The 26,882-nt window shown below is 40.7% G+C and overlaps 1 protein-coding gene and 1 long non-coding RNA gene across 2 annotated transcripts in view; one reads left to right on the top strand and one right to left on the bottom strand.

Annotated features, from left to right (window-relative positions):
- Positions 1–805: 805 nt before the first annotated feature.
- barhl2 (BarH-like homeobox 2) lies at positions 806–6,045 on the top strand. Its single transcript, XM_077584302.1, has 3 exons — positions 806–1,791; positions 3,058–3,283; positions 5,459–6,045. The coding sequence occupies exons 1-3, from the start codon at positions 1,248–1,250 to the stop codon at positions 5,811–5,813; spliced, it is 1,125 nt and encodes a 374-aa protein (XP_077440428.1). The 5' UTR covers positions 806–1,247; the 3' UTR covers positions 5,814–6,045.
- A 5,314-nt stretch (positions 6,046–11,359) lies between these two features.
- Positions 11,360–26,882, bottom strand: part of LOC144062792 (uncharacterized) — a 125,621-nt gene continuing 110,098 nt past the window's right edge. Inside the window, exon 4 of the long non-coding RNA XR_013296448.1 lies at positions 11,360–12,056. This is a non-coding gene — a long non-coding RNA (uncharacterized LOC144062792). The remainder of the gene's footprint in view (positions 12,057–26,882) is intronic.

Raw genomic sequence — 26,882 nt, 5'->3', positions numbered from 1 at the left:
AAGTATGAAATGTTAATTTATTTCAATAATTCTGCAGCACTAACAGCATTTTAATGTTGATAAATCCATTTGCTAGACTGGAATGACTTGGACAAAATCAAGGAGAAATATAAGATTAAAACACACACACACATGTGTTATGTTTATATTTGTTAGAACGAATTCCAATATACAGCGTCCAAATGCGCATCAAATAAACAAGATGTTGATTTAATAAGCGCATAGAAGAGAATGTTGAAGTCAAATCTGAAAGCTGAAGGAAATAAGTCATTAAAAATGAATCTTGCTGCGGGATAAAAATGAATACTGTATTTTAGAAAGATTGCATGTTTAAAATATTGCGCGGGAATGAATCAAAGTGCGCGTGAGCTTGATGCGGTGCGCTCATTAGCGGCCCATAATTAGTCGAGTCATTAGAAAATGACAACCTTATTAACGCTGTTACTCCGACGAAAAAACATTAAAAAGAAAAAAAAATGGAATAAGGGGGGAGTGGGGGGGGGGGGCGGGTACCATGACGCCGGAATTAAATCTGTTTTTAACGAGAAAAGGGGAGACAAAAAGTCCCGTTTTCTTGGAGTGTTTAGGAAATAAAAGCTCGCTGCTGAGGCCTGCAGAGAGCAAAAAAAAAAAAGAGAGAGAGAGAGGAGCTTCATTTCTTCATTTCTCAGCATTGAAAACCGTCTTCAAGAAGCCGCGCGCTGATTGGCCGGCCCGTCCCGGGCGTCAGCCAATGGGAAGGGAGGAGCAGGTGGATGAAAAGAAGAAGAAGCAGGAGGAGGAAGAAGAAGAGGAGGAGGTTTTTCTTTTTTTCGAGTGCTATGAAGAGACAAGCCGCGTCGGCGTGTTTATTAGAAAGGAGAAAATATTAATCGCCTCCACCCTCTGTTGGCCGTGACGTCACGTCAGGAAGTGATTGTAGCGCGCGAGTGCGGCGATTAGCCGCAAAAGGTTTTGGAGCGAGCGCCGAGTATGATGTGGCAGCCGGACGGAGCACGCCTGCGCTCGCACGCGCAATTTGCACGCAACAACTTGCAATAAAAGCCAAAGAAGAAAATATTAATCATAATAATAAGAATCCGGGTGTGGGGTGGGAGGGGCCGCACGTGGATGCTGTGGAAGTTCACCTGCTGGATTGTGGACTTATTTCCCTTTTTGATTTCTTCTTCTTCGTCTGTGAACTTTTTTTGCGGCCGCGAGGAGATCGAGGCGCGCCCGGGCTGTGATGACGACCCCCTCCCGCTAAGATGGAGGCATCGAGCGGCTCCAGCTTCGGCATCGACACCATCCTGGCGGGCGGGCGGGCCACGCCGTCGCCGCCGCCGTCCTGCTCGGACGCCGACACGGTGGCGGGCACGGCGCCCTCGTCGCCGCTGTCGGTCACCGGCGAGCACCCGGCGGAGCCCGACGCCAACCTCCTCCTCCATCACCATCACCCGCACCACCACCACCACCACCACCCGCACCACCACCAGCACCACGGGCCGCCCGCGGCCCCCCTGCCGCAGCCTCCGCACCACCACCTCCTGCTCCCCGCGGCCGGGGCGGGCTGCAGCGGTCCGAGGAGCGCCACCTCGTCCTTCCTCATCAAGGACATCCTGGGCGACGGCAAGCCGCTGGCCGCCTGCGCGCCCTACAGCACCAGCGTGCCCATGTCGCCCGGAAAGGCCGCCGAGAGCGCCTCGGCCCCGGACGGCTTCCGGCCCAAGCTGGAGCTGCAGGACGACGGCCGGGGGGGCAAGATGGATCGGCGGGACGAGATGCTGCTGCACGGCGACGTCAAGTGCAACGGTACGGAGGGAGGATGTTGGGAGGGGGGGAGGGAAAGAGGGGGGGGGGGGGGGGTCTTCATGGGAGAAAGAAGAAGCTGTGCGCGGAGCTTCCCTGGTGGCTCAATTAGAGAGATGATTGTTACTCCTGCAGGCAGGAGGGGAAAAGGAGGGGGGGGGGGGGTAACGCAAGGGGGCTACAAATAGATTGACATATTGATTTTTACAACAACACGCGCCTCAGCTCAAGTTCATTTAAAAGTTGACGCAGGTGATTTGATTGAAAGTTGAAGGCGGGAAATGACAAGACAATCCGGAAACGTTTTCGACCAAACACCAGCACGAAACAAGAGAAATTAAGATTATGGCTAATTAAAAAAAAAAATCGTTACTTGAAATAAGAAATGGTTCTCAAATAACATAGAAAATAAAAATAAACACAATTTGCCGCCTTCAAAAGAGGAATCAACGCCGCGCTCAAATGTTAACTGTTTGCTTATTCAAAAAATTGAATTGTTGCTGTTGCAGATAATTTAACGTCAGATGCAATAATTGTTAAAACACACAAACAAGACTTAACATGCACTTAAATGTGCGAACTGGATTTTAACGACCTTTTTAGGTTTGAATTCAAAAGGTTTCTTCCGGTTTTTGCACGCCCTAAAAAACACGAGTCCACTTATATTATTGGATTTAAAAAGAAAGAAAGGAATATATATATATATGTCTATTTTTCAAGAAAATGTAATGTTTTTAGAGAAAATGTATATTTACTCAAGAAAAAAGTGCAGTTTCATGAACAAAAAAGAAAAATAATGAACATTAGTTATAATGTATTTTCAGGAAAAGTATAGTTGCAAGAACAAAACGCATTAAAAAAAGAATTTAAGCAAAAAGTATAGTGCAGAAAAAAATGCTATTCAAAAAGTGTATATCTAAGGAAAACATTTATTTAAGAATATATATATATTTTTTAGAAAATGTACTTTTTAAATGTATTTTTAAAGAAACAAAGCAAAACAGTATTTTTTTTTTTTTTTTTTAAGTAACAATTAAATGTTGAGTGTTTTCAAGGTGGCAAACATGAAATAAAGAATACTTTCAAGAACCCAAGTCGTATGTTTCGAAATAAAACAAGGTCGTGCCTTGTTTTTTTTTCCAAGCTGACATCATTCCTGCCCGCTTCCCAGCCGAAAATCCTTTTTTTTTTTCGGCTGAACCCCGAAAGATCTCGAGGTTTTCCCCCTTTTGCGCACGTATTGATTTCTCTTGTGGTGGTCGCGCGCAGGGAGCAAAGAGGATGGCGAGCGCGAGATCTCCAGCAGCCGCGACAGCCCGCCGGCTCGCACCAAGAAGCCCCGCAAGGCGCGCACGGCCTTCACCGACCACCAACTCAACCAGCTGGAGCGCAGCTTCGAGCGCCAGAAGTACCTGAGCGTGCAGGACCGAATGGACCTGGCGGCCGCCCTCAACCTCACCGACACGCAGGTCAAGACCTGGTACCAGAACAGACGGTACGCCAAACCCACACGTGCAGATTGCAGCAACATGACAATGATGTTGGTACTGGCTTTGTGCTTGTGTTTGAATATCGTGATGCGGATTTGATCGGATATCGTTTTTACGGGTTGACGAAAACGAGCATAAAAAGTCGGATTAAAAGTGATTTTTTTTTTTTGCATTAATCTTGACTTTCTATTTTAATTAAATGTTCTTAATAAGTTTTACCATAAAAAAAGGAAGGGGGGGGGGGCGATTCCTGTGTAATATTATTAGAAAGTAAATTTTAATGTATGGCAAGGGCATGATCGTTTTCTTCGTATTGTTGACATTTGGATCGATTCTGATTTGGTTTTGAGGTGATTCTTATTTTTGCTTGATTTATTTTTTATTTTTTATGTGGACTTTTGTAGAGTGCACGAGTTGCAAACACGATACGATCCATTGCAATGTCAATTATTATTAGTGTCAGAATGAGACGGAAATATATTCCAGGCATATTTTTTTTTCATACAAGTATAAATAACTCTGCCAACAAGAAGAGAAAAGAACACTTTTTTTTTCTCTTAAGAGGCTTAAATTGCACCTTCAGGCCAAAACTATTTATTTGCCTTCGTTTTATTTCCTTTTCAACAGTGATGATAAATTAGAAAATATGTTTTTATCGTAAAACTACAAAATAATTGAAGTGTTATTATCACTCGATTTGGAGTTATTATTTTCACAATTGATTTTTTTTTTTTATTTCAATTTTCACAGTGGCTGGCGATGATTTTCATTTAATGGACAGTTTATATATGCTGACTGGATGAGTCGTTTAGGACTTAATATCATCATGATTGATTAGATGCAATTGTGTAAATGTGCTGATTCTTTCTAAGGGTCTTGATTGGTGCCTAAAAATCAGGGTTGTTTTGAGCGCCATATACATCTTTATTGAACTTTTTTAATTATTAGCTATGATGAGCAAGGCCCAAATACACACAGAACCGGAAGTTGGCCACACCTGATATAGGAGCTTTTTTTTAAATGACAATTTCCATGTTTACCTCAGTCATCATCTACATGATTAGAGGAACAAAAATAATAATAATTAACCCCCCCCCCCCCACCCCCACAGACATAGAAATGGTCACATGGCCATATATGGCGCACAACCGGAAGTTGGTCACTATCTTTTGTATTTGTTTTTTTTAAGTGAAGATTAGATCACAATCTTATCTGTTGTTATTTGTGATTTATCATGCATATTAGAAGGGAAAAAAAGAAATTTTTCAAATCCATCAAATTGCAGAAGGATGCCCATGAATGGCCCACACACCACATGTTGGACACAGATAATTTTGTTGTGGATGTTTTTTTGGAATGAAAATGACAATGAAGTATTTTTCCCCTAACTCATCCTGCAATTTGTTAAAGCTGCTTTTTCCCCACAATTATCGACTTTCACTGTGGGCCGGAAGTATGCCCATGGAGCATATTATTATTATTATTATTATGAATTGATCGATTGATTGTGTAAAAAATATTAGCATTGTTTTGTCAAATTCATAATGCACAGTGAAAAACTAAAATTGTGCCCCCCCACCCCCCAAAAAAAATCTCAAATCTTGCATTCAAAATCACAAATATCTGTTTTTATCCACAAGTTATCAAATTTCCAATAGCCACATTTGGCCTACACACTGGTGTAAAGTTGGCCACCAATGATTAAATAATTATTTATTTATTGCATTAAAATGACATTTAGCATTTTCCTTTATCAATACAATTAATGACTATTAAAAAACAATGTTTTTAAGATTTTTTTTTTTTTAATTGCACGCTCGACTGGATTTATGTCCATATATGGCCCGCATGCCGGAAGTTGACTACTACACCTGATTTTGACCCCCCAAGAAAAAAAAAATACAGGAAGCATTTTTACCCCAATACATCATGCAGATTAAAACCTGGACAAAAAAACAAAAACGGCAAATATTTTTTCCAAAAATGATCGAATTGCACAGTGGCTCTAATGTATGCCCATATATGGCCCGCATTTCGGAAGTTGTCTGCAACTGATTTAGAGGCATGTTTTTTTTATCTTCCAAAATTGATAGATTATTATTATTATTTTTTTAATGATTGTATTTGTATAAATTTTGCATGATGGACTAACGTTGCTGTCGGTCTTCGCACCCACGCAGGACCAAATGGAAGCGTCAGACGGCGGTCGGCTTGGAGCTGCTGGCCGAGGCCGGAAACTACTCGGCCCTGCAGCGGATGTTCCCGTCGCCCTACTTCTACCACCCGAGCCTTCTGGGCTCGGTGGACGGCAGCACGGCGGCAGCGGCGGCTGCGGCCGCCATGTACAGCAGCATGTACCGGACTCCCTCCGCGCCGCACCCGCACCCGCACCCGCACGCGGCGGCGGCTGCGGCTGCTGCTGCGGCGGCCGCGGGCATCCAGAGGCCGCTGGTGCCCCGCGTGCTCATCCACGGCCTCGGACCCGGGGGCCAGCCGGCACTGAACCCTCTGTCCAGCCCGCCGCACGCGCGGTAGGGACCGAAAGAAAACACTCAAGACATTTAGAGTCATGCACGGACACGTGGGGGGAGGGGGAGGGGGGGAGATTTATGACTGTGGAACAGGTGGACTGCTCGCGTCTGATTGTCCGTTTTTTCTTTGTCTTTTTGTACAAAAAAAAACAAACACTTAACATTAGTAAATAAACAGTTAAAGTTTATTATTAGATGGAGACGAACGGAATGAATAAAGACGTCATGCAAACGTTTTAACTTTCACTTTTTTCCCCCCCGAACATTTGTTCAATTAAAGTGCGAGCTTTCGTGTGACACGCACAGTGGCGTGCACGCGCTTGGGCTCGGGAACGCGCCAGGATTGGGAATGCGTCCTGCATGGCAGCTGCTCACACAACAAGAGCGCATTTCACATGTTTCCACTTCTCAGCAGGACGCGCCACAAAGGGGGGGGGGGGGGGGGGGTAGTGGGGGGACGACGACAAATTCTCCAAAAGCCAGCAGGGCCGCACGGGGAGGGAGGGGAGCAATTTTTCTTTTACTCATCAGGGGCCATTTTGAGGGCCGTGCAAACGGCATTCAATGTCAACTCTTATCATGATTATTATTATGACTAAGCATGATAACTATTTGCTAAAAACAGAAAGCCACGTTTAAGTTTCAATGGGGTTTGCGAATGTGGACCGGATATATGACCATATATGGCACCACATACATTTTTTTTGCACATGCAGCTGCAATGACAATGATTTGTATTTCCGACCGTCACTAAAATATTTTTCCATTTTAGTGCTGAACTCTCAATTTGATATATAACAATTTTAGTCCTGGATTATTTCCACCTCTCTACATAATGTCAACTTTTGCATGTTCCATAAACGATTATTTTTTTAGTGCACAACTGATACATTTAATCATTTTAGCCCTTCAATTCCTTCAAAATGTTTAAGCTGGACCAGATATGACCCCTTGCCACCCATTTGTAGAGATTTTTATTATTTTATTTACAATGATGTAATTTGCATATTCAACAAAACCAAATATATTTATTTTAGTGCAAGTCTATGACCAATTTATTTAAATACTTTGATTTTATAGTTTTAAAAAACTGAAAAGTGCAGCAGATTTATGACCAAATATGGCCCCCACACCGCACATTGGCCACCACTGAATTAAAACATTTTAATTTTTTTTTTTAACTTTTCATTCCTCATAATTATTATGCAAAAATGCTCCAGTCTGTCATTTAGGAAAACCTTTGATGGTTTACGTATGGAATTGATTTATGACCACATTTGGCCCACAAACCACAGTTTTGTCACCCTAATGGATACTTTTTTTTTTAAAAAAAAGTAAGAATTGATTTAGGAATATATAATTACATAATCTGTTGAGCAGATGTGACCACGGGCCTATTTGGCGAGCATTCTGGAGGTCTGTCACCCATTGACGTCACTTGCATTTGTTCTACATCAAATTTGAAGAAAAGGCGCAATTGTTTTTCAATGTTTTCAAAATCGTCTTCATCCCCCGCGAGTTAAGACGCGCGTCTTGCGTTGCGGCAGATTGTGAGGCAGTGCGTCGTTTTGCGCACGCTGCTCATATGCACGACTTAGTCGCCATTATGATTTATTTATCATACTCCGCGGGTGGATGTAAATGGAGGTTGGGGGGGGGGGGTATGTGAGTGTGTGCGCGCCCTTCACCCTGCAAACCAAACAGAATTCACGTGGCGGCGTACATATATCTGCTCATCCTTAATTATTATTTTTTTTTAAAAGCCTTCAATGATTTTTTTTTATGAAGAGTTAAATTTATGGTGTGTGTGTTTGGTGAAATGGTGGCGCAAACAAAGCGGCAAAAAAAAAAAAAAAAAAAGTGGCAGTCACTTGTTTAAAGTGGGTCACACTTGAGTGAGAGTTAAAGTGACAGCGTGAAGCTGACTGGCAGGTTGAGCTTTTCACACGGGAAACACTCACTGCACTGCACTCCATATTTTCTACAGATTTCATTTCATCATTTGGATTTGAGAAATTTGATTTTGGACCCCAACACACACACACACACAAATTAGACAAACATCTGTAAATTTAGATGGAGGGGTCACGAGTGGACAAAATTCAATAATAATAATTTAAAAAAAAACATGTCAAAGTTAATAAAATCGTTTCCCAAATAAAGAAGATTAAAACATCATTAGCTGCTCAACAGTCTGAATGAGATAAAAAAAAAAAAGATTTATTTATTTTTAATCTAGAATACTAAAAATGGGGGACAATGCATCACTGTAATTAATACATAATGAAAAAGACAAGAAATTTGAGCCGTAATCTCCCCTGTGACGTCACTAACATGATCATTAGCTGTCTAATCAATCTAAAGATGAACAAAAAAAAACACAACATCGACAGTGTTTAAAATATAAACCATTTTACTTGTTAAATTTGAATACATTTACTGGCTAGCACATCCACCTCACAGTTCAGAGGTCGTAGGTTCAAATCCCATGTGAAGTTGACATGTTCTCCAGCATGGCTGCATGCCGTGGGTTTACTAAGTGCTGCAGTTTCCTCCCATATTTAAACCAAATATGCATGATATAAAAATAATACATAATACCACAATGAGGATTAGCGTTGGATGGATTGGATATACAAAAGTCTACACAGCCCTGTTCAAATATCAGGTTTTTGTAATGTTAAAAAAATAAAATAAAAAAAGGTTCTTCCACCATTAACATAACCTATAAAACGTATGAACTCAAAGCTGACTAGAACAGCTGAAGTTTATTTGGGCTTAATTAGATGAACATGAAATGGCGACAAGTCTCCCGTTTTAACATGAGTTTGAATGTAATTTGGCTCATTCAGAACATAACCACAAACCACTTATAAAAGGGTGTGCACACTTGTGCAACCACATGCATCGCAGTTTATTTACATTTATATAGATGTACTTTTTGTAACCGCCATGTCTTGATTTTAGTTGCCACCAAAACTAATTTAAAAACTTGCCATTTATCAAGAAAAACAGTAACATTTTCTCGAAAAAAAAAAAGTATCTACAAATGTTTATTCAAATTTTAAAAAGTTACATTTTCTACAAATGCTTGTAGGTAGGATGACAGTTTTTCTAGACTTTTACTAAGAAGTCGTCTTTCTGGAAAGAATGGTATTTAAGAAAACGGTAATTGTTTTGAAAGAAATCCAGTTTGCTAGACATTTTTCAAAACGTCATCTTTTTCAAGACATTATGCTGTTTCTCTAGATAACTTTTTTTGTCTCACGAAAAACAAAATTTTCCAACAGATTTTTCTAGAAAGTTTTCTTCAAGAAAAATGTGTTTTGTTTTCAACAAAGAAATTCATGATAGACATTTTTTGAAGTCATATTTTTCAATGGCTATTTTGCTATTGTACAAAAGCAAGACATGCCATTTTCAATATGTTTTTTTTTTTTAAGGTTTATTTCCAGAAAATACGTTGTAGTTTTTCAAGAACAAATGTGACTTCAAAAGAAGAAATGTAATTTCTAACACAATTTTTTTCTTCAAGAAAGAAATGCACTTTTTTTCTGGACATTTTTTCACGAGTCATACTTTTCTCAAGATTATGTTGCTTTTCTATAAAACAATGTTTTCCCCAGCATTAAGCCCTTCTATGATACATATAACAGTTACATTTTTCTAGAAAAAAATTGTACTGTAGTGTTGACTTTTTATAAAGAAAAGAAACAACTTCTACACAGTCATATATATACTTTTTAGAATACTTAAAGAAAAATTTTTTTTCAAGAAAGATATGCACTTTTCCACAGCTCCCCCCCCCCCCCCGATCATTTAAAAAAAAAGAAGAGATTTGGCTTTTCTAGAAAAAAAATACATCCCTGTACATAATTTGAAAGGTGTGTGGTTGACTTTGTGTAATTTGGTGGCAAGATTTTCTAGAAAGCTTTCTTCAAGAAAAATGTGTATTTTCAACAAAGAAATGCACCATAGACATTTTTTCCATATTTTTCAATGGCTATCAAAAGCGAGACGTGCCGTTTTCAATACATTATTTAAAAGGTATTTTTCCAGAAAATATGTTGCAATTTTCTTAACAACAAATGTGAGAAGAAATGTAATTTCTAACAGATTAAAATTTTCTAGGACAATTTTTCTTCAAGAAAATGCACTTTTTCTAGATTTTTTTTCACGAGTTATACTCTTATCTCTAGATTATGCTGCTTTTCTATAAACCGATTTATGACACGTAGTTAGATTTTTTTTTAGAAAAAAAGTTGTAGTTTGGTCCTTTTAAAAACGGAAGAAATGCGTTTTCTAGACATAGTCATATTTTTTTTTAGCAATACTTTAAGAAAAATGTGCTTTGTTCTCACGGAAGATTTTTTTGACTTTTCAAAGTCAAGATATTTGGCTTTTCTAGAAAAAAAAATACATTCCTGCAAATAATTAGAAATGTGTGTGGTTGACTTTGCAAGATGACGACAGGCCAGCGAAGGGTTGCGCGTACCGCGAGCTCGTAGGGCAGCAGACGTGAATAAAGCGGATTAAGGCCTCTTTCCTTTCTTTCTTTTCTGGCTTATTGACAACAGATGGGCTTTCTTCGGAGGGAGGCTCTCTCGCTCGCTCATCTCCTCCGCTCGCCTCTCGTCGCTCCTCGTCTGTGTTCGCCTGCAGCGGGAACCTCGCGAGGCTCCTTTAATTGCCACTTTTCTCTGCGCTGGCTGATGTAACGCCGCCATATCTTTTTCATGACAATAATGAGCTAACACTTGCTCTGCTTGGCCTCTCATTATCACATCTGCCGACATCACTCACTAAACAGCGTCTTAACCCCGCCCCCGCCAGCCCCCCCCCCCCCCCCTCCCTCGCCCGCCAGCCCCCCCCCCTCCTCTTCTTCCTCCTCATCCGCCCCTGCAAGCATCCACCCAAAATATCTCTGCAACATCTTCTATACACTGTTGCCTTCAGACAACACAACTGACCAAGTAGACTCAAAAAAGACGTTCAAACGGAAGAAACGATGCTGGCAAACGTTATCCTTGAGATTGTTTTTTTTCTTTTCCATCTTAAATCCAATAACTTAAAAATGACTGCTGGTACTTCTTTTTTTCTTTTCTTTTTTTGTAACTTAAAGCCTGTTGAAAAGTATGTCACATATTCTAACTCCATTTTTAAAATGTGTAAGAAAAACATTTTTATTTATTTTCCCCATTGCAATTATTATTATTATTAAAAAAAATATTTAAAATTAAAAAAAAATATATAAAATATAAAATTATTTAAAAAAAAAATAATACAAAATTTCAAATTGATCTGTTTTGAGAATTGAACTTATAGAGTTAAAATGTAATTTTTAAATTTGTTTACTTCATTATGATAAAAAAATATTTATGATGTAAATGGCCTAATTAAGAGTTTGAGTGACATGCATTGTTATTTTATAAGCTAAAAAATGCATTTCTATAAAATTTAATTTTGGAGTCAAGTCTTAAATTACTTTATTTTTCTTGTGAATTTTCTTTTCTTTTTATTTCATTATATACATTTAAAATGTTCTGACTAATTTAACTTTTATTAATTAAATTAAGATTTAATTTTAATGGCCTCATTTTAAAATAATATATATATATATAAATAACTAAGTCACTTTTTTTTCAGTTATTTCAAATGGTGTGATTTAAAAGATACAATATTAAAATATTATTCTAATTTTAACATTTTAATTGTAACGCCATTCATGTCTCCACTTGAAAAATACTTTCATAAAATTAGATTTTTTAGCATGTATATTTTGCATTTTATTGTAATCTATCACATCAAAAAAAAATCTATGTGTTTGTCATCCATTTGGATTAAAAAAAAAGTATTAGGTTGAATAAATGATTCTCCATCTCAGTCAGCCATGACGCTCATCAAAACCACAGCAGGCCTGACTAATCAAAAGCAGACGTGACGATCAAACAATCACCTCGGAGGTCGCGCATCAACTTAGTATTTTTAATTCAGCGTATTTCCCTGATGCTTCTGCGCACAAATATTCTAAAACAGTCTGCGCGGAAAAAAAAAAAAAAGTCAGACGGCGTTGACTTTTGAGGCCCGGCGAGGATGGCGGGTGGGCGGGTTAGGGTTCTTCTGAGCGATGGCGTCCATCATGGCGCCTTAAACGGGCCTCATCATTTGGGCGAAAGCAGCCAGTTTGCCTCGCCGTCGTCGTCTTTGTCATGCGTCGGGACAGCTGATGGCACCGAGGCTAGGCTTGCTTTCAAGTTGCAACCGGGCCAACCGCCAACGAGGGATGGAGGAGGATGGAGAGAGAGAAAAAAAAAAAAAAAAAAAAAAACGTCTGTCAGCAGCGATGTCAAAAGCTTCATTTTTTCTTCCTCCCGCAGAGCAATTAGAGGTTTCATCACAGCGGAGTGATGTCAGGATTCATTACGGCTCAGCCGTGGCTAATTGCTTCAAGGTTAAAGTAACAGATCTGACGCCGTCCCATTTTGAAATGACAGCCCCGCCGCGCGTTCTGCTGCCGTTTGGCGGAACGCCGACGCGATGACACCCCGATGCCGGGAGGGGGAGGAGGAAGGATGAAGGCTGACGAGCCACAGCACATCAAAAGGCTGCCATTGGTCAGCACGCTGAGGAGAGTCCACCGCCCACATCACTTACGCTAACCAAAAGCGCTAAGATGCTAACGTTTTGCAACTGAAAAATGGTAGTAAGAACTTTAGAAGCGTAAAAATCTTCGATGCCACTTTTTCCCCCCCACCAATACCCGTACGAGTATTCACTTTTGAGTACTCATAGATACTGAGCACCGATACCAATAGTAGACTAATTATGATACACAAAATGTAAATGATCACAATGGCAGATGTGTGTGAACAAAAACGTTCTGTCTTTTAGACGCAAATGATGATTCGCCGCAGTGTAGCACCAACTATTGGACTTACTCGAGATCAGATTTTTTTTTGTCTGAAGTATCAGTGGCTGGTGAGCATCCTTCATCACTACCCGATACCGGCACCATAATGATACCAGGCTTTGGTATTCACCAATGACTAATTCAAAGGCGGTCATATTAAAAGGCTGCCATTGCTCAGCGGATTTCAGAGTCGCCTGCCATCACCAAATCCACCAAATTCCAGAAACAGAGAAAACTATGATGGAAGACTCAAAAAAATTTTGCCACAGAAAAACGCCAAACTTCACAATATTTTCAAGTAGATTTGGATAAAACCTTCTTTTTCAGTCACATTAGAAAGCTGCGACTTTGTAGTGACCATCGATTAACCAAAATGGCCACACTCCATAAACAAAGACAACCGCTGCAGCACGTGCTAACTGCTAACATTTCACAACCAAACAATGGTCAACTTTGACAACGTTAGCTAAAGAGCTCATTGAAACTCCCTTGTGGTCATAAGCACGCCTAACTAACTCATCACATCAAATATGGATTTACTGGCGTAAAGGCAAATAATCGGAATTGTGCGTCAAGAGCCACGGCGTAAATCCTGTTTTCATGTCAAAGAACCAGGAGGATCTTCCTGGCAAACTATCTTGGCACAAAGGACTCAACATTAGCATTTGGGATCGTTTCCATCCACCCTCCAATGCCAACCTCATTTGTCTTTTCGCTGCTCGCGCGTGTGATTTCCCGCGCATCGCAACTGTGTTGTCTCGGGCGGGCGTTTACTTCTGCAAGCTAGCTGCTAATTGCTAACGTTCCGCCGCCGCCAAGCCGTTTTTTGCCACACGTCCACCAAGAACGCTGACGAGATCTGCAGGCGATAAAAAATTAAGACGACATCCAACTTCAAATATCACAAGTGTAGTGTAGATTGTCTGCCGCTAAATGTCTTAGCGTTTGGAAAATTGTAGAGGAAGGTCGCGTTTTAGATTCATTCTGGAACCAGATAGCATAACAACCACAAAGACAAAAACAACCGAATGACTCATTTTGCAACGAAAATGTAAAAACATAAATCAATTTAAAAAAATCTGATTAATAATAAAGTCGTTAGGATTTGCAAAAGTCCAAACTGTTTGCGGCAACACCACCAAAAAAAGATTCATTGCGAAACTCCAACACGATCAAATCAATTAGCTTACATTAACTCTTTGACTGCCAAAAACGTTAAATAACGTTTCGTAAAATCCTATGGAGGAGTGCCAAAGACGTTAAAAGACGTTTTTTTCAAAACAGAGGTGAAACTAACCATTTTCTATTGTTGATTACTGAAAAACGGAATAAGGTAGAAATAAACTTTTTTTTCTGATGAAAGATGTGAGTCCAATCTTTCATTTGGTAGTATGTGTGTTTCCATAGTCCAAACACATAATTTTCTGTGGACCTTGAAAGATCAGTCAAAAATGCTTAAATCGGCTGGCAACCACGGCATCCCTTTTCTGAAAACGTCTGGCAGTCAAAGAGTTAATAGTTGAGCTAAGTACTTCAAAGAATCTGCCACAGTCAAGCCTTTTCATTCCTATTGTTAGCGTCATCACAAAAAAATGGCAAATGTCTGAATATTTATCATAAGGACTTCATATTTGGGAGTTGCAACTGTTGGTGATTTTTCTACTTCCTGTTTGCCAGACTTTGCCATGAAAATGTCAAACTTTGTGCCCTAATAACGTCAAACTTCTATATTTTCAAGTTGGTTAGCTCAAGGACTTAGCAACAGGAAGTCACAACAATTGGGGATTAACTGTAATCCATGTCTAATTGTGTCACATCCAATGTATTTATTCGGAACATGTTACATGTACTGGCACATGTCGTAGTTTTTCCGGTTCTCGCGGACGGATTCAACGAACAGACCATGAATGAGTTGACTGTGATACAACGCCGGAAATCATAAAAGGTGAGTCAGAGCAAATGATCTGGCGATCTTCTGGGATCCGTCTCATTTCATGTCTCTCACTCTGCCCAAAAGGTACGGGGCAATTTCCATCCCTGATCTTAGGCGTTATAAAATGCTTCTCAATGTTCCAGTCAGGAAGTGCGTTAATGCTTTGCTCGACACATTCGCAACCTTTGATGTGATGACAACTAGTTTGGACTCATTTTTGGATGCGGAATCCAAAAAACGGATCTCAGTTTTTCGAAAATTTTCAGCTATAAGAACCCCCATTCTCTTAAAAAAACAGGAAATATATGTGTATGCGAGTAAAATGCTAAAATGGAATATATACAAGTTTTGAAAACTAAAAAAAAAACAGCATAAACAGAAATAGAACTCACAACTATGCTAGCTTTCTGTTTGCGGATATTGGTAGTCGCGACACCACTTAGAGCACCGTCTCAATTGTGACTGCACGAGCACGTTGCTACATAGCTTTAGATGAGTCTTAATCAGCTGCTCTTGCTACAGTCTTACTTTAGCTAATCAGTGCAATTTTGCTGATCCAGAGTTTAAGCTACGGAGAAAAAACTTGACGTGCTAAAAAACAAACAAAAAAAAAAAAACAGACAGTCAGTTTTAGTTTTAATAAGCATAATTTTTTTTTCAAATTGTTCCCCTGTGGAGTTGCTCGTTATGTTTAAAGCAGTGCTAAAGATATACTCAATATAATAATATCATCACATTACCAGCTCAGTGGACTAGTGGTACAGTGTCCGCCCTGAGACTGGGAGGTCGTGGGTTCAATTCCAGGCCGGGTCATACCAAAGACTATAAAAAATGGGACCCGTTGCCGCTCTGCTTGACACTCAGCAATAAGGGTTGGAATTGGGAGGTTAGATCACAATATGATTCCCGAGTGCGGCTGCTGCTGCTGCTCACCGCTCCCTGTGAATCTTATCTTATCTTATCTTATGTCCCAAGAAATTCCAACGTGCAAGTGATAATCCTATTAAGAAGAGAACCAAGTTGGGTTCTCAGAGTGCAAATTTGTAAACCAAGCTGCACTGTGATGCAACTAATAGATTAAATAGAACATCAACGTCAATAACTGTGGCGGGAATAGCTTGCCATTGATTTTGACTTTATCGTAGTCGTGGCGTCCATTTTTAACCCCGCCCCGTCTTCAGACCTTTCCACAACTTGCTGACCCGAGCAGAGAGCGAAATGGAAGCCAGCTAGCATCGACGTCAGGGCGCTGGAGACGAGCAGTTGTTTTACCCTGAGCTTCTTCCGGCTCCTCTCCGAGTGCAACACCTGATCCTTCGCACTGATTGTTTGTTTAACCGCTGCTGGGAACGGGAGAATCCCCCCAGGTCGGAGTAAGTGTTGATCTAAGGTGGGATTGGAAATGGCCTAATGAGGAACTCTTTGGATAATTAGCCGTAGCCGCGGCGCTCGCGCATAATTTGAGTTCTTCGCCAGCGAGGAGGAAGATGAGGATGAGGAAGAGGAGGAGGAGGGCGGGCGGATGATGAAAGCGCCCAGAGATCGGGGTTAATGAAAATTAGCGTGTCAAGTTCGTCTCTACCGCTCTTCTTTTTCTTCTTTGCCGCCTTTTGTTCTTCTGACGATGGTGTATTGTGTTGATGTAATGGAACAATTAGTGTTAGCGCGGTTCAAGGCAGGGAGAAGGTGCTGGCTGGCGGGCAGGACGCCGCCTGTAATTAGGCGGCGGGCTGATGACATCCAGAAGAATATAGGAAGAAAAAAAAATAAGCTATTTGTGGCTGCGCTTGCTATGGGAAAACCAGGAAAGTTTGTAAACAAAAACAAAAGCGTTAAAATATTTTTAGGGGGAAAGGCATTTTGCATGTCGCAGTTTTCAAATGATCCACCGGGAAGAAAATACTCGTTGAATTTTTAATTTCTTCATAGATTAACATACCCAATTTAACAAAGCAGCGCTCTCACCTTAAAGCTAATTTGGACAAAAAATGACTAAAGAAACTCTTTGATGAGTAACTTGACCCAACAACGGTGGACAAGATGTCGCATTCATTATTCACAGTGAAAAGTCGCCCGAGATGAAATACGTTGTCGGCGCCAAGCGTGCGAATGAAATTCAACATCACCTTTGGAACAAGACGGCGATGTCTCAACAGAAACCAACGGCAGATCAAACAAAAGATGTCAACCTCACTTCGGTCATGTTGTTTTTGTTTCGGCGGCGTCGGCGTTGCGCTTAATTACATTTTTTTTTTTGGACTGGGCGAGACGGGTGTGAAGACTGGCGCCGTGCGAGCCCGGGCCTGCCGAGGCGCTAAGTGCCTGCTGAAGACGCGCACGCTTGTCGTTTGCATCTGAGAATGTGCACTTACCAGGACCCAATGCGATTCCTTTGCTTTGAAATTGCGCCTTCGATATCGATATAACGTGTGCACATAATGCTGCTTTGTTGTCATTTGTGGCGCCAAAGCACTCATTTGTGGCCACTAGTTATCATAATAGTTTGGGATTTTTTTCATTATAGTTAGTTTGTATTTCATGTTGACATCTGTTTTTATCAATGTAAGGGGAAGTCAACCCCCCAAAAAAGTTATTGACAATATGTTCTAGGCAGCCCACTCGTCTAAATACGATATCGTGGTTAACTCTTTGACTGCCAAAAACGTTAAATAACGTTTAGTAAAATCCTATGGAGGAGTGCCAAAGACGTTAAAAGACGTTTGTTTCAAAACAGAGGTGAAACTAACCATTTTCTATTGTTGATTACTGAAAAACGGAATAAGGTAGACACAAACTTTTTTATTTCTGATGAAAGATGAGAGTCCAATCTTTCATTTGGTAGTATGTGTGTTTCCATAGTCCAAACACATAATTTTCTATGGACCTTGAAAGATCAGTCAAAATGCTTAAAATTGGCTGGCACCCACGGCATCCCTTTTCTGAAAACGTCTGGCAGTCAAAGAGTTAATATTGTGTTAGCGGAATATGAGTTAAATAGCAAAATCCAGCAGTATTTTTTATTTTTTTTATCGATATCAGAAGGCGGCCATTTTGCCACTTGCTGTCGAATGAAAATGACATCACAGTTGCACAGGTCTTAACAACCAATCACAGCTCAGCTTCAAAAAACAGGTGAGCTGTGATTGGTTGTTGCCTGAGGCAACAGGCGACAGCAAGTGGCAAAATGGCCGCCCCACCAGATGGATAAAAACGGCTGGATTTTGCTTCATAACTCATTTTCCATATATTTAATATGAATCAGCAAGTCATGTTTAGACTAGTGAGGTCACATTTTTTTCACTTCAGTCTTTATTAGTTTTAGTATTAGTTTTTTTAATCTATGGAGTATTTGTCAATGCATTCTTTTTTGGACGAACGTACGGCAATAGTGAAATATAATGACATTTTATATTATTCAAAAAAGACGAAAACAAAGGCTGTTTTCACTAAAATGAGTTTTATAAACCCAAGCTGTAGTTTCAGTTTAGTTTTTAGTTTATATTTCGTACAACAATAATAATTGCTAGGCATTTTAGCAAAATTGCGCTTAATTTGCAAACTTCTTCATGACAATGAGATATAATTCCAAAATTTTGTGCGCTACTTTGTGGACCCAAACTAGCATTTCACTCATACAATGTACCTATTTCGTGGTCGTGTGCATTTGTGGCCACAAATCTATATTTTGTGCATCTGATACAACTATTTAAATATGCAAATTAGTATTTTGTTGTCCTATTGATTTCCAGGGATGTGATTTGACCAAAGTGAAATTATCTGAAAATTTAGCCGGGGGTCTGGGGGCCGCTGGCACCCAGCTAGGTCCAGGGGAGCCCCCCGGAGCTCATGGGTTTTCCATGTTTTTAAGTACTTTCAATGCACTCACATGACAAAGAAATAGACAAAACAACAGCATAAATTTTCAATGTATATTGAACTATCCCATATAAAATGGCAGTTTTAGTCAACTCAAAATCAGTCACATTCAAAAACATTGGACTGCCTTTGCTTTTAAAAACTATCACTGAGAATATCATCATATCTAACTAATGTGATTACTAAGTTAACACATAAATAATGTTGAAGAGTTCAAATTTCATGACCAAATGAAAAGTAACTCATATTAGAGCATACCACAAATGTCTTTGTTATAGCAGAAGATGTTATCTGTCGGAGTCATGTGCATACACAATGAACTACAAAAAAAAATAAAAAAATAAAAAAAAAATAATCGGATTTTTTTTTTTTTTTATGGGGGAGATAAAAAAAGCGGAATTCCGCGAATTAGCGGAAAAATCACATCCCTGGATTTCATAGCCGCAATTGAATATGTCTTGGCCAAAGATGAGAGTGTTTTGTGGTCACAGATTAGCAACTTGCGGGAAAAAAGGCATTTGGAAGACACACATTAGCATTTTGTGAGGGCGTTATATACCCGTTTCGTGGTTTCACAAACAATCATTTTGTGTGCACGTAATTCACCATTTTGTATTCGGTGGCTTCTAATGTCAATTTGAGGCACAGTAGACTCACACTCTTGTATATTGCAGCCACAATTAAATTTTTGATCATGTCATGTCCGGCGCTTCGTACAAAGTGGTGAGAAAAGCACCAACAAAAAAACGTGTTTCCAAGTGGATAAGGAGACAACGTTACACGGACTATTGTGTTTCCTCAGCTAGCCGCAAATAAAATACGCAGACAAAACTGGTCTTTCTGCGCATTAGCAATGCTTATGCGTTATTGTGCCGGCAGCCACACAAAGCGCACCCCCCCGTGGTTGAAGCGATTTGCTGCGCACAATGCCGCAGCTTAACCAGCTAGGTCAGGTCAAGTTGACTCAGACAATGGAGACTTTAGTGCGGCACCCACAGCGCCGAGTGTCGCCCGGACAAAGTGGAGCAAACATTTCATCGAGTCGTGGCCCGCAGTCCATAAATGTCCCGTCCAATCTGCTTGCTCACATCACTCGTGTCTTTCATCGCCCGTCTGCTCTTCTTTCCACCGCAAACTCAAGGCCAAATGTGGAAACAAATACGCCACTAAATGTGGAAACAAATATGGCCTACAAGATTTTTTTTCCCGTAGCGGACCCTTGTCTACGCATGCTCTTTTTTGACGTACAGTAAATGTGAAGTCGTGTTAATTACAAAATGTCTACACACATTTTTCCCTGCACTAAAACTAGGCTAGACTAGACTAAAATCCTCATTAATAAACAACGACTAGGACTAAACCAGTAAAAAAGTTAATCCAACATCTATAACATTCCAACAATAATGTTAATCCGACCGCTAACTAATAGTGGCTAATTTACTAGCTCATAGCATGGAGCCATATTAGCCTACTTGTTGTATATGTAATTGTTTTTCACCAAAAAAGATGAGAGAAAATTTGATGTGAAATAGTTTTAAATCTGAAATCAGCAGACAAGATTTAATAAAATTAAATAAATAAAAAAATGTCCATAGATTTTAGTGTTTCTTAAGTGAAGTACATTTTCGCCTCGTCTTCATTAGTCGAGGAGAACGCGTGCCGATTTAGCCCCAGTTATTGTTTAATAATGAGGGTTTGAGTCTAGTTTTAATCCGGCGAAAAATGTGTGTTGACGAAATTATTTTTGTTTCGTTCTCCTTGATGAAATGAACACTATTTTGTACGTCAGTTCACGGTGCTTAGCTCCTACAAAAAAAAAGCGAGGATTCACTGAGGTCTAATTGAGGTCAATGACATCAAACGATCTGCCAAGAGGTCCAATTAGATAAGACTAATTGGTGGATGATTGCTCGCTGGTTACAAGGTAGCGATGTCGAACACGCCGTCCTCCGTATGCGCCGAACATCAGCCGGCAGGCAGCGAGCTAGCGAAGGGAGACGAAGATCCGATGTGTCACATTTGAAACGCTAATGTTTCGAGCAGGAGGCGGCGCAGGCGGCGTAATGCGCTCATTCATCTGCGTAAACACCACCTGGCTCCTCCTCCAGCGGCCAAAGTTTGGCCGCATCCCGCACAACACCAGCCCGGGCCGGCCAATCGTTTGCCAGCGTCAGCCGAGCGCCGCCGGCAGTCGCGTCGGCGACTTTCATTTCATCTCATCCCGGCGGCGAGACGAATAAGCGACACGCTAACAAAAAGACCAAAAAAAAAAAGCAGAGGATTGACACGCAAAAGGTAATTTATGCTGGCCCTTTATTTACCGGCGTGCCGAGAGTCGCTCTTGAAGGCTAATTTGGAGCGCGCTTGGCACCTCTTCTGAGCTAAGAAACGTCGTCATTTGACAAAAAAATCCTGGAACGGGCATTGATCAGCTGCTTAAGTGCCCGCGCTTTTGTTTGTTTTGCCGGCAACGGCGCTGTCAAAGCTTCTGTCGACGCGTCGCCGAGCGTGTTCCGCAAGACGCCAATGCTCGCATGACACCTCCTCGGCGGGACCGGGAGGGGGTAGCGGCGAAGGGAGGGGGGTGGGTGGGTTTTTGATGGTTAAAGAGGGGACGGCATCTGGCGTGACAATTATGGGAATAGATTACCTGAAAGCAAAGTGCTGTCACGTCCTGATCATTTCCTGCATAACAACAACAACGCGCTCTTTCTTCATTCCGCCATCTGCCTGCCTTTGACTTGCATTGTGAGCGAAGCGCACTTTCATTATCTAATGCCTTCTTTTTTTTCTTGCGACTGTAACGTCGTACACGAAGCTAATGGTCACTTGGTTGGAGTAGGCCGCTCTCAAAAGGAGGCTTTGAAAAAGGTAGAATGGCGGCTAAGTCGACGGGGAAGAAAAGGTCCAATTAGAGATGATTTGCCAAAAGAGGCTTTGGGTTGCCTTCGTCGGGCGTATTATTGGTTGCGCTTTTGTCGACCTCGGCTGAGTGCGCTCGTTCGCTTTCATCTCGGCGAGCGTCGGCTCCCGCCTGGGCTCGGCGGTGTCGTGACTTTTTTTGTGTCGGTTAAAACAAAACTAAACGTAGTGGCAAAATCAACAACGTGACATATTTGATGTTTTCATTGCTTGAAGAATACAAAGATTAACATTGCCGGATAAAAGGATACGCGTATTTCTTCTCGTATTGGTAATATTGTCGTCTATTGGTGCTATAATAACACAAAGTTAGCGCAATTGGCTGTTTTCTACTATTCGTATATCACAACGGCATATGATAGTCACAAAGCGAGAAAGAAAAGAATGACAAGATTCAAATTCATTAGGTGACATTAATACACCGACTTGTAGTAGATACAATGATGAGGACAAAACTTTATATTTACTATCTAAGGTGCAGGGATGTGATTTGACCAAAGTGAAATGATCTGAAAATTTAGCCGGAGGTCTGGGGGCCGCTGGCACCCAGCTAAGGTCCAGGTCCAGTTTTCCGTGCTTTTAAGTACTTTCAATGCACTCACATGACAAAGAAATAGACAAAACAACAGCATAAATTTTCAATGTATATTGAACTATCCCATATAATAAAATGGCAGTTTTAGTCAACTCAAAATCAGTCACATTCAAAAACATTGGACTGCCTTTGCTTTTAAAAACTATCACTGAGAATATCATCATATCTAACTAATGTGATTACTAAGTTAACACATAAATAACGTTGAAGAGTTCAAATTTCATGAACAAATAATTGTATCATGACCAAATGAAAAGTAACTCATATTAGAGCATACCGCAAATGTCTTTGTTATAGCAGAAGATGTTATCTGTCGGAGTCATGTGCATACACAATGAACTACTAAAAAAAATAAATAAATAAATAAAAATCGGATTATTTTTTTGGGGGGGGGGAGATAAAAAAAGCGGAATTCCGCGAATTAGCGGAAAAATCACATCCCTGAAGGTGGTTCACCCTCGGGTTTATTCAAATAAAGTAATGATCGGCTCTTGTCATTTTTTGTATACAAATATACTGCGAGTCATTACGTTCACTAAATGAGGATTTCATGACTTGATTTAAGAAAACAAGCAGTAGAAAATGGATGGATGGAACATACATGCTATTTCTTCTTGTCTGGTATTTTATTCAAATAATTCTTTGCTGCCAGTTGTGAGCACAAAACACGTTCCGATTTACAAACCAAGGTTCTGGTCACATGGTTCATTAATACAAAGTAACGGTGAATGGCTCATTTGGACTGCGTCTCTGTGGATGAATATAACTTTATGGAGTATCATAAGCGCAAAAGATTAAGTCCTCTACCCAAGATTGTAATCACATGGTTCATTAAAACAAAGTTAAGGCAACCATCGTTGTATGTACAGTGTCATTCGTCATACATTTTACAGTTCAAATAATTTGTTCACTTTCCAAGGTTGTTGCTACAGTATGCGGTTTGTGAAAACAAAGTAACAATTTTTTTGAACAGCGTCGTTATTAATAGTTGTATTGTGACTCATGAACAAAAAAAACGTTTCAAATGGCTCATTAAGGCAAAGTAACGGTGGTCAACTTGTCTGAACAATGTCGCTATTTGCATGTTCATTTAGAAGAACTCACTTTGACTTTAGTGGTGGGGGGGGGGGCGGTTAATAAAATAAAGTAACTGCGATTCACTCTCATCTTCAAATTGTTATTATTGAGATGTAAATATATCTTCAATCTCGTTGGTCAACTCATGACATTACATTCATCATGTTTTTCATCATGTGGTTTACTTCAACAAAATAACCGGCATTATTTCGTCTTGAGTGTCACTAATCATGTTCCATAAATATGTCTCCGTTGTCATGTCGATTCCATGTCAGAACTCGCCACTCTTGTCGTCACTTGTTTTATTAAAACAAAGTAACGATCGTCTCAAACGTACAAAAGGGAACCTATTGAAAGCTTTTCATGGAAATTGGCAAGATTGACATGACATTCAAACAAAGTATCAGCGCTGGCTTTCTTTTCGGCTGGCTGAGAGGAAGAAAGGTCCAATTAGAGATGATTTGGCAGAGAAGCTTTGGATTGCTTCGGCTGACGTACGATTTGCTCTTTTGTCGACCTGGGCTGAGTGCGCTCGCCGCTTTCATCTGGCATTTGGAGGGCGAGCACTTTAATCAACTTAATGCTAGCGATGGCGCCTCTTGGCCCGACTCAAAAAGCCCAGCGCAGATGGACTCCGCCGAGGCTTTTCCGGCGGGCAGAAAGATGGGGGTCACGGCACCGGCGGACGACACTCGGACAAGCCGCCGCTATGCCGGCTCTCGTCTGGCCGCCGTTTTTCTCGGGGCCATCTGAGATGAAGTGTAGGTGAGGGACTTTTGTTTATTTCAAAGCTGCCTTTTTCCCTTTGTGGACTCTTGGGCCTTGAAATATGTATAAGTGTCCTTTTGCCGACATCTGAGGGGGAAATCAAAGGCGGAATCACAGTAGCGGCAGCGGCGGCGGTGTCGTTTCTTAAGCCGCCACCTGCACACAACCCGCCTGACCTCAAATACAACCAACCTTCAACACTGCCTTCTCTGGGAAAAAAACATCAATACCACGCCGGGCCGGGTTTGAGCTTTCGCCTCAGCTAGAATGCTAAATTGAAACCAGGCAATCTGACCGCTATCCTCCTTTTGTTCAACTTGAAGGAATCATGCGGATCTGTGCAAATGGGTCGATTGTGGAAATTATTTTTAGTCTTTTTCCCCATATAGTGGAACCCCGGACTTCAAATGTCTCGAAATTCACACAAATCGAACTTTAACAACACACACACACACAAAAAAAAAAAAACGGAGTAAAAAATGCTTCGGAGTTCAACCTAATTCTCAGAGACCAAACACCCAAGCAAAGTCAAACGTATGTATATTCATTATCTTCTTAAAAACACAGTATATTAATCCTATAAAGCCTTAACCATGAAATATATATGAGAGAAAATTCAGATTCTTTTTAAATAGAGTATTCATTAGTCAATTATTTTTTTTTTTTTTTGGAAAATCAACCACATATGACTTTGGATTTGTGTCATATTCAACACATCCGGTCACAATGCTTTAAATTTGCACATTTATAACTGTTACAAATATAATAATAAATAGACATATCAATCATGTTAACATTTACAAAAATCTGAAAGAACTGATGGTTTTAGTTGGGCCACTTAACTCATTTGCTCTCAAAAACGTATAAATACGTTCTATTTTAAGTATTACCGTGCTCCCAAAGACGTATTTACATGGTTTTTTTTTTTATGTTGGTGTTTTTTATGTTGCTAGAGCATACAGAAGGCTTTGATGCAGCCTCTGAACTGAAAATAATGTGTAAAGCTACGGTAATTATTACAAAAACGGCCAGCAGGTGGCAGCAGAGTATAAGAGACCAACCAGGGTCATGTTGAAAAAATCTCATTTATCTACAGTTTGAAACAGATTTGTGAATAACGATGAGACTTAGCTATATTCTAATGCTAATTGCTGCAAAACGAAAACAGATAAAAATATCCTTTTTTTCCTGATGAAAGAAGAGACTCTAATCTTTCTTTTGGTAGGTTCCAAGTTTTGATAGCAATAGAAAATAATATTCTGTGGGCCTTGCCAAATCAGTCAAAATCCAGCAAAAAAGTCAGGAGCAAAGGGGGTTGCTTCAGTGAAAATGGCTGCGAGTGATTTTCATTTCTGCTTCCGCAATGGTTGCTCTCACTGCCCTGAATTGAATGGGAATGAAGGGAGCCGCTTTGTCGGCTGCATTCCATCCTACAACGGCGCAAATGTTCCCTTACGCACAATTCGACCTGCGCAAAGTGCAGGGAAACCACCTCAAGAATGAAAGCTGCACTTGGCTAGCCTTGCACGATAAAAAGGCCCAAAATGTTTGTTGTTACCTGATTCATTAAAACCAACACGCGTCGCTTTGCCCTCTCGTCCAACCCCTTCCACGCCCGCGTGCTAATTTTAGCCCTACCGCGGCTTTCCCCCTAAGTTAGACTGAAATCATTTGCGTTAAATAAAGCTGACAGTAGCGCTTGCTACCTTTTGGTGAGGAAGCGCTGCAGAGGGCTCAGCGAAGGACACGGAGACGCCAGGGCCTCGCAGGCATGACATTGTTTTTGACTCGGCAAAGTGCTGAGCTCAACAGCACAGCCAGCGAGCGAGAGAGCGCTAACAAGGGAGGCGGGCGGGCGAGCGGCAGACGGCAGGCCCTGAAGGAAGGATCAGCCAGGCGGCGGGACTCGTCTTGAAAGCCGGAGTGACTTGGACACAGAGGTCCGCCAGACGCTTTTCATCCTTGCCATCAAGATTCCTTCCCAGTATCAATAATTTACTCAAAAAAAAAAAAAAGAGAGAGAGGCTGTGTTCAGGATCACTCTTTATCCACTATATCGTCATTTGGATCCTCTCCTCGGTGGTTACAAATAAACCCCTACTAAAAGTGGCGCTTTCACAAAGACAAACGGGTCGTCGCTAAGCATGCTAATCGCTCATGTGAAGTCAAAATGAGTACTTTTCAGAAGTCGGGTTAAAACCGCGTCAGGCGGAGAGCCAGTAGTTATGAACAGAACATTTGAAAATAAAATGACAGCTAGCGGTTAGCCTTTTAGCATGCGAACAAAGGACTGAGCATGCTAACGTCTGACATAAGCCACGACGTCAAGCTCGAGGTCTCAAGTAAATTCATATCAACATGTTATTTGCTTTTATTTGCTCTGTTTTCCATTACTGAGTTCTCGGGTCGACGCCGTAACAGGTCTCAAAATTATTATTATTTTTGTAATCAGTGCTTTTTAATTGTTGAATAGATTTCAATACGTACATTAAAGGCAAACCACAAGATTTGAATGAGAATACTTTCTGACCCTTGTTCACAAAAAAATGTTTACCTTTTCACAATTACGCCAATTAGAAATACTCTCATTATGATTTTTACACTTTTACACTCACCATTACGGTAAACACACCAAAAGAGTTTTAATACCATGATGTGAATTTCACGCTGTATCGCGCAGCCCTCAGTCTCCGTTTGAAGCAGTTAAGTCGAGAGCAAAGATATGAGAGTTTGGGGAAGATCCTTTGATTTCAGCAAATCAACGGCACTTGTTCACTGCGCTATCAAAACAGTCAAAAGTAACCCAGTTATGGATCCAAAATGGACCGATCCATTTTATGCAACACTTTGACCCAACTTTCTGGCTGTTTTACACACAATGACCCCATTTTTGGACCCAAGTAAAGGATCTGACCAATATATATATATGTGAGTTGTTTTACGCTGAGAGACCCATTTCTTGACTCAAAGTTGGGTCAAACTGACCCAAGTA

This window comes from Vanacampus margaritifer, chromosome 13 (assembly GCF_051991255.1).
Source record: "Vanacampus margaritifer isolate UIUO_Vmar chromosome 13, RoL_Vmar_1.0, whole genome shotgun sequence".
Taxonomy (NCBI): domain Eukaryota; kingdom Metazoa; phylum Chordata; class Actinopteri; order Syngnathiformes; family Syngnathidae; genus Vanacampus; species Vanacampus margaritifer.
This window is presented reverse-complemented; position numbering and strand designations above follow the sequence as displayed.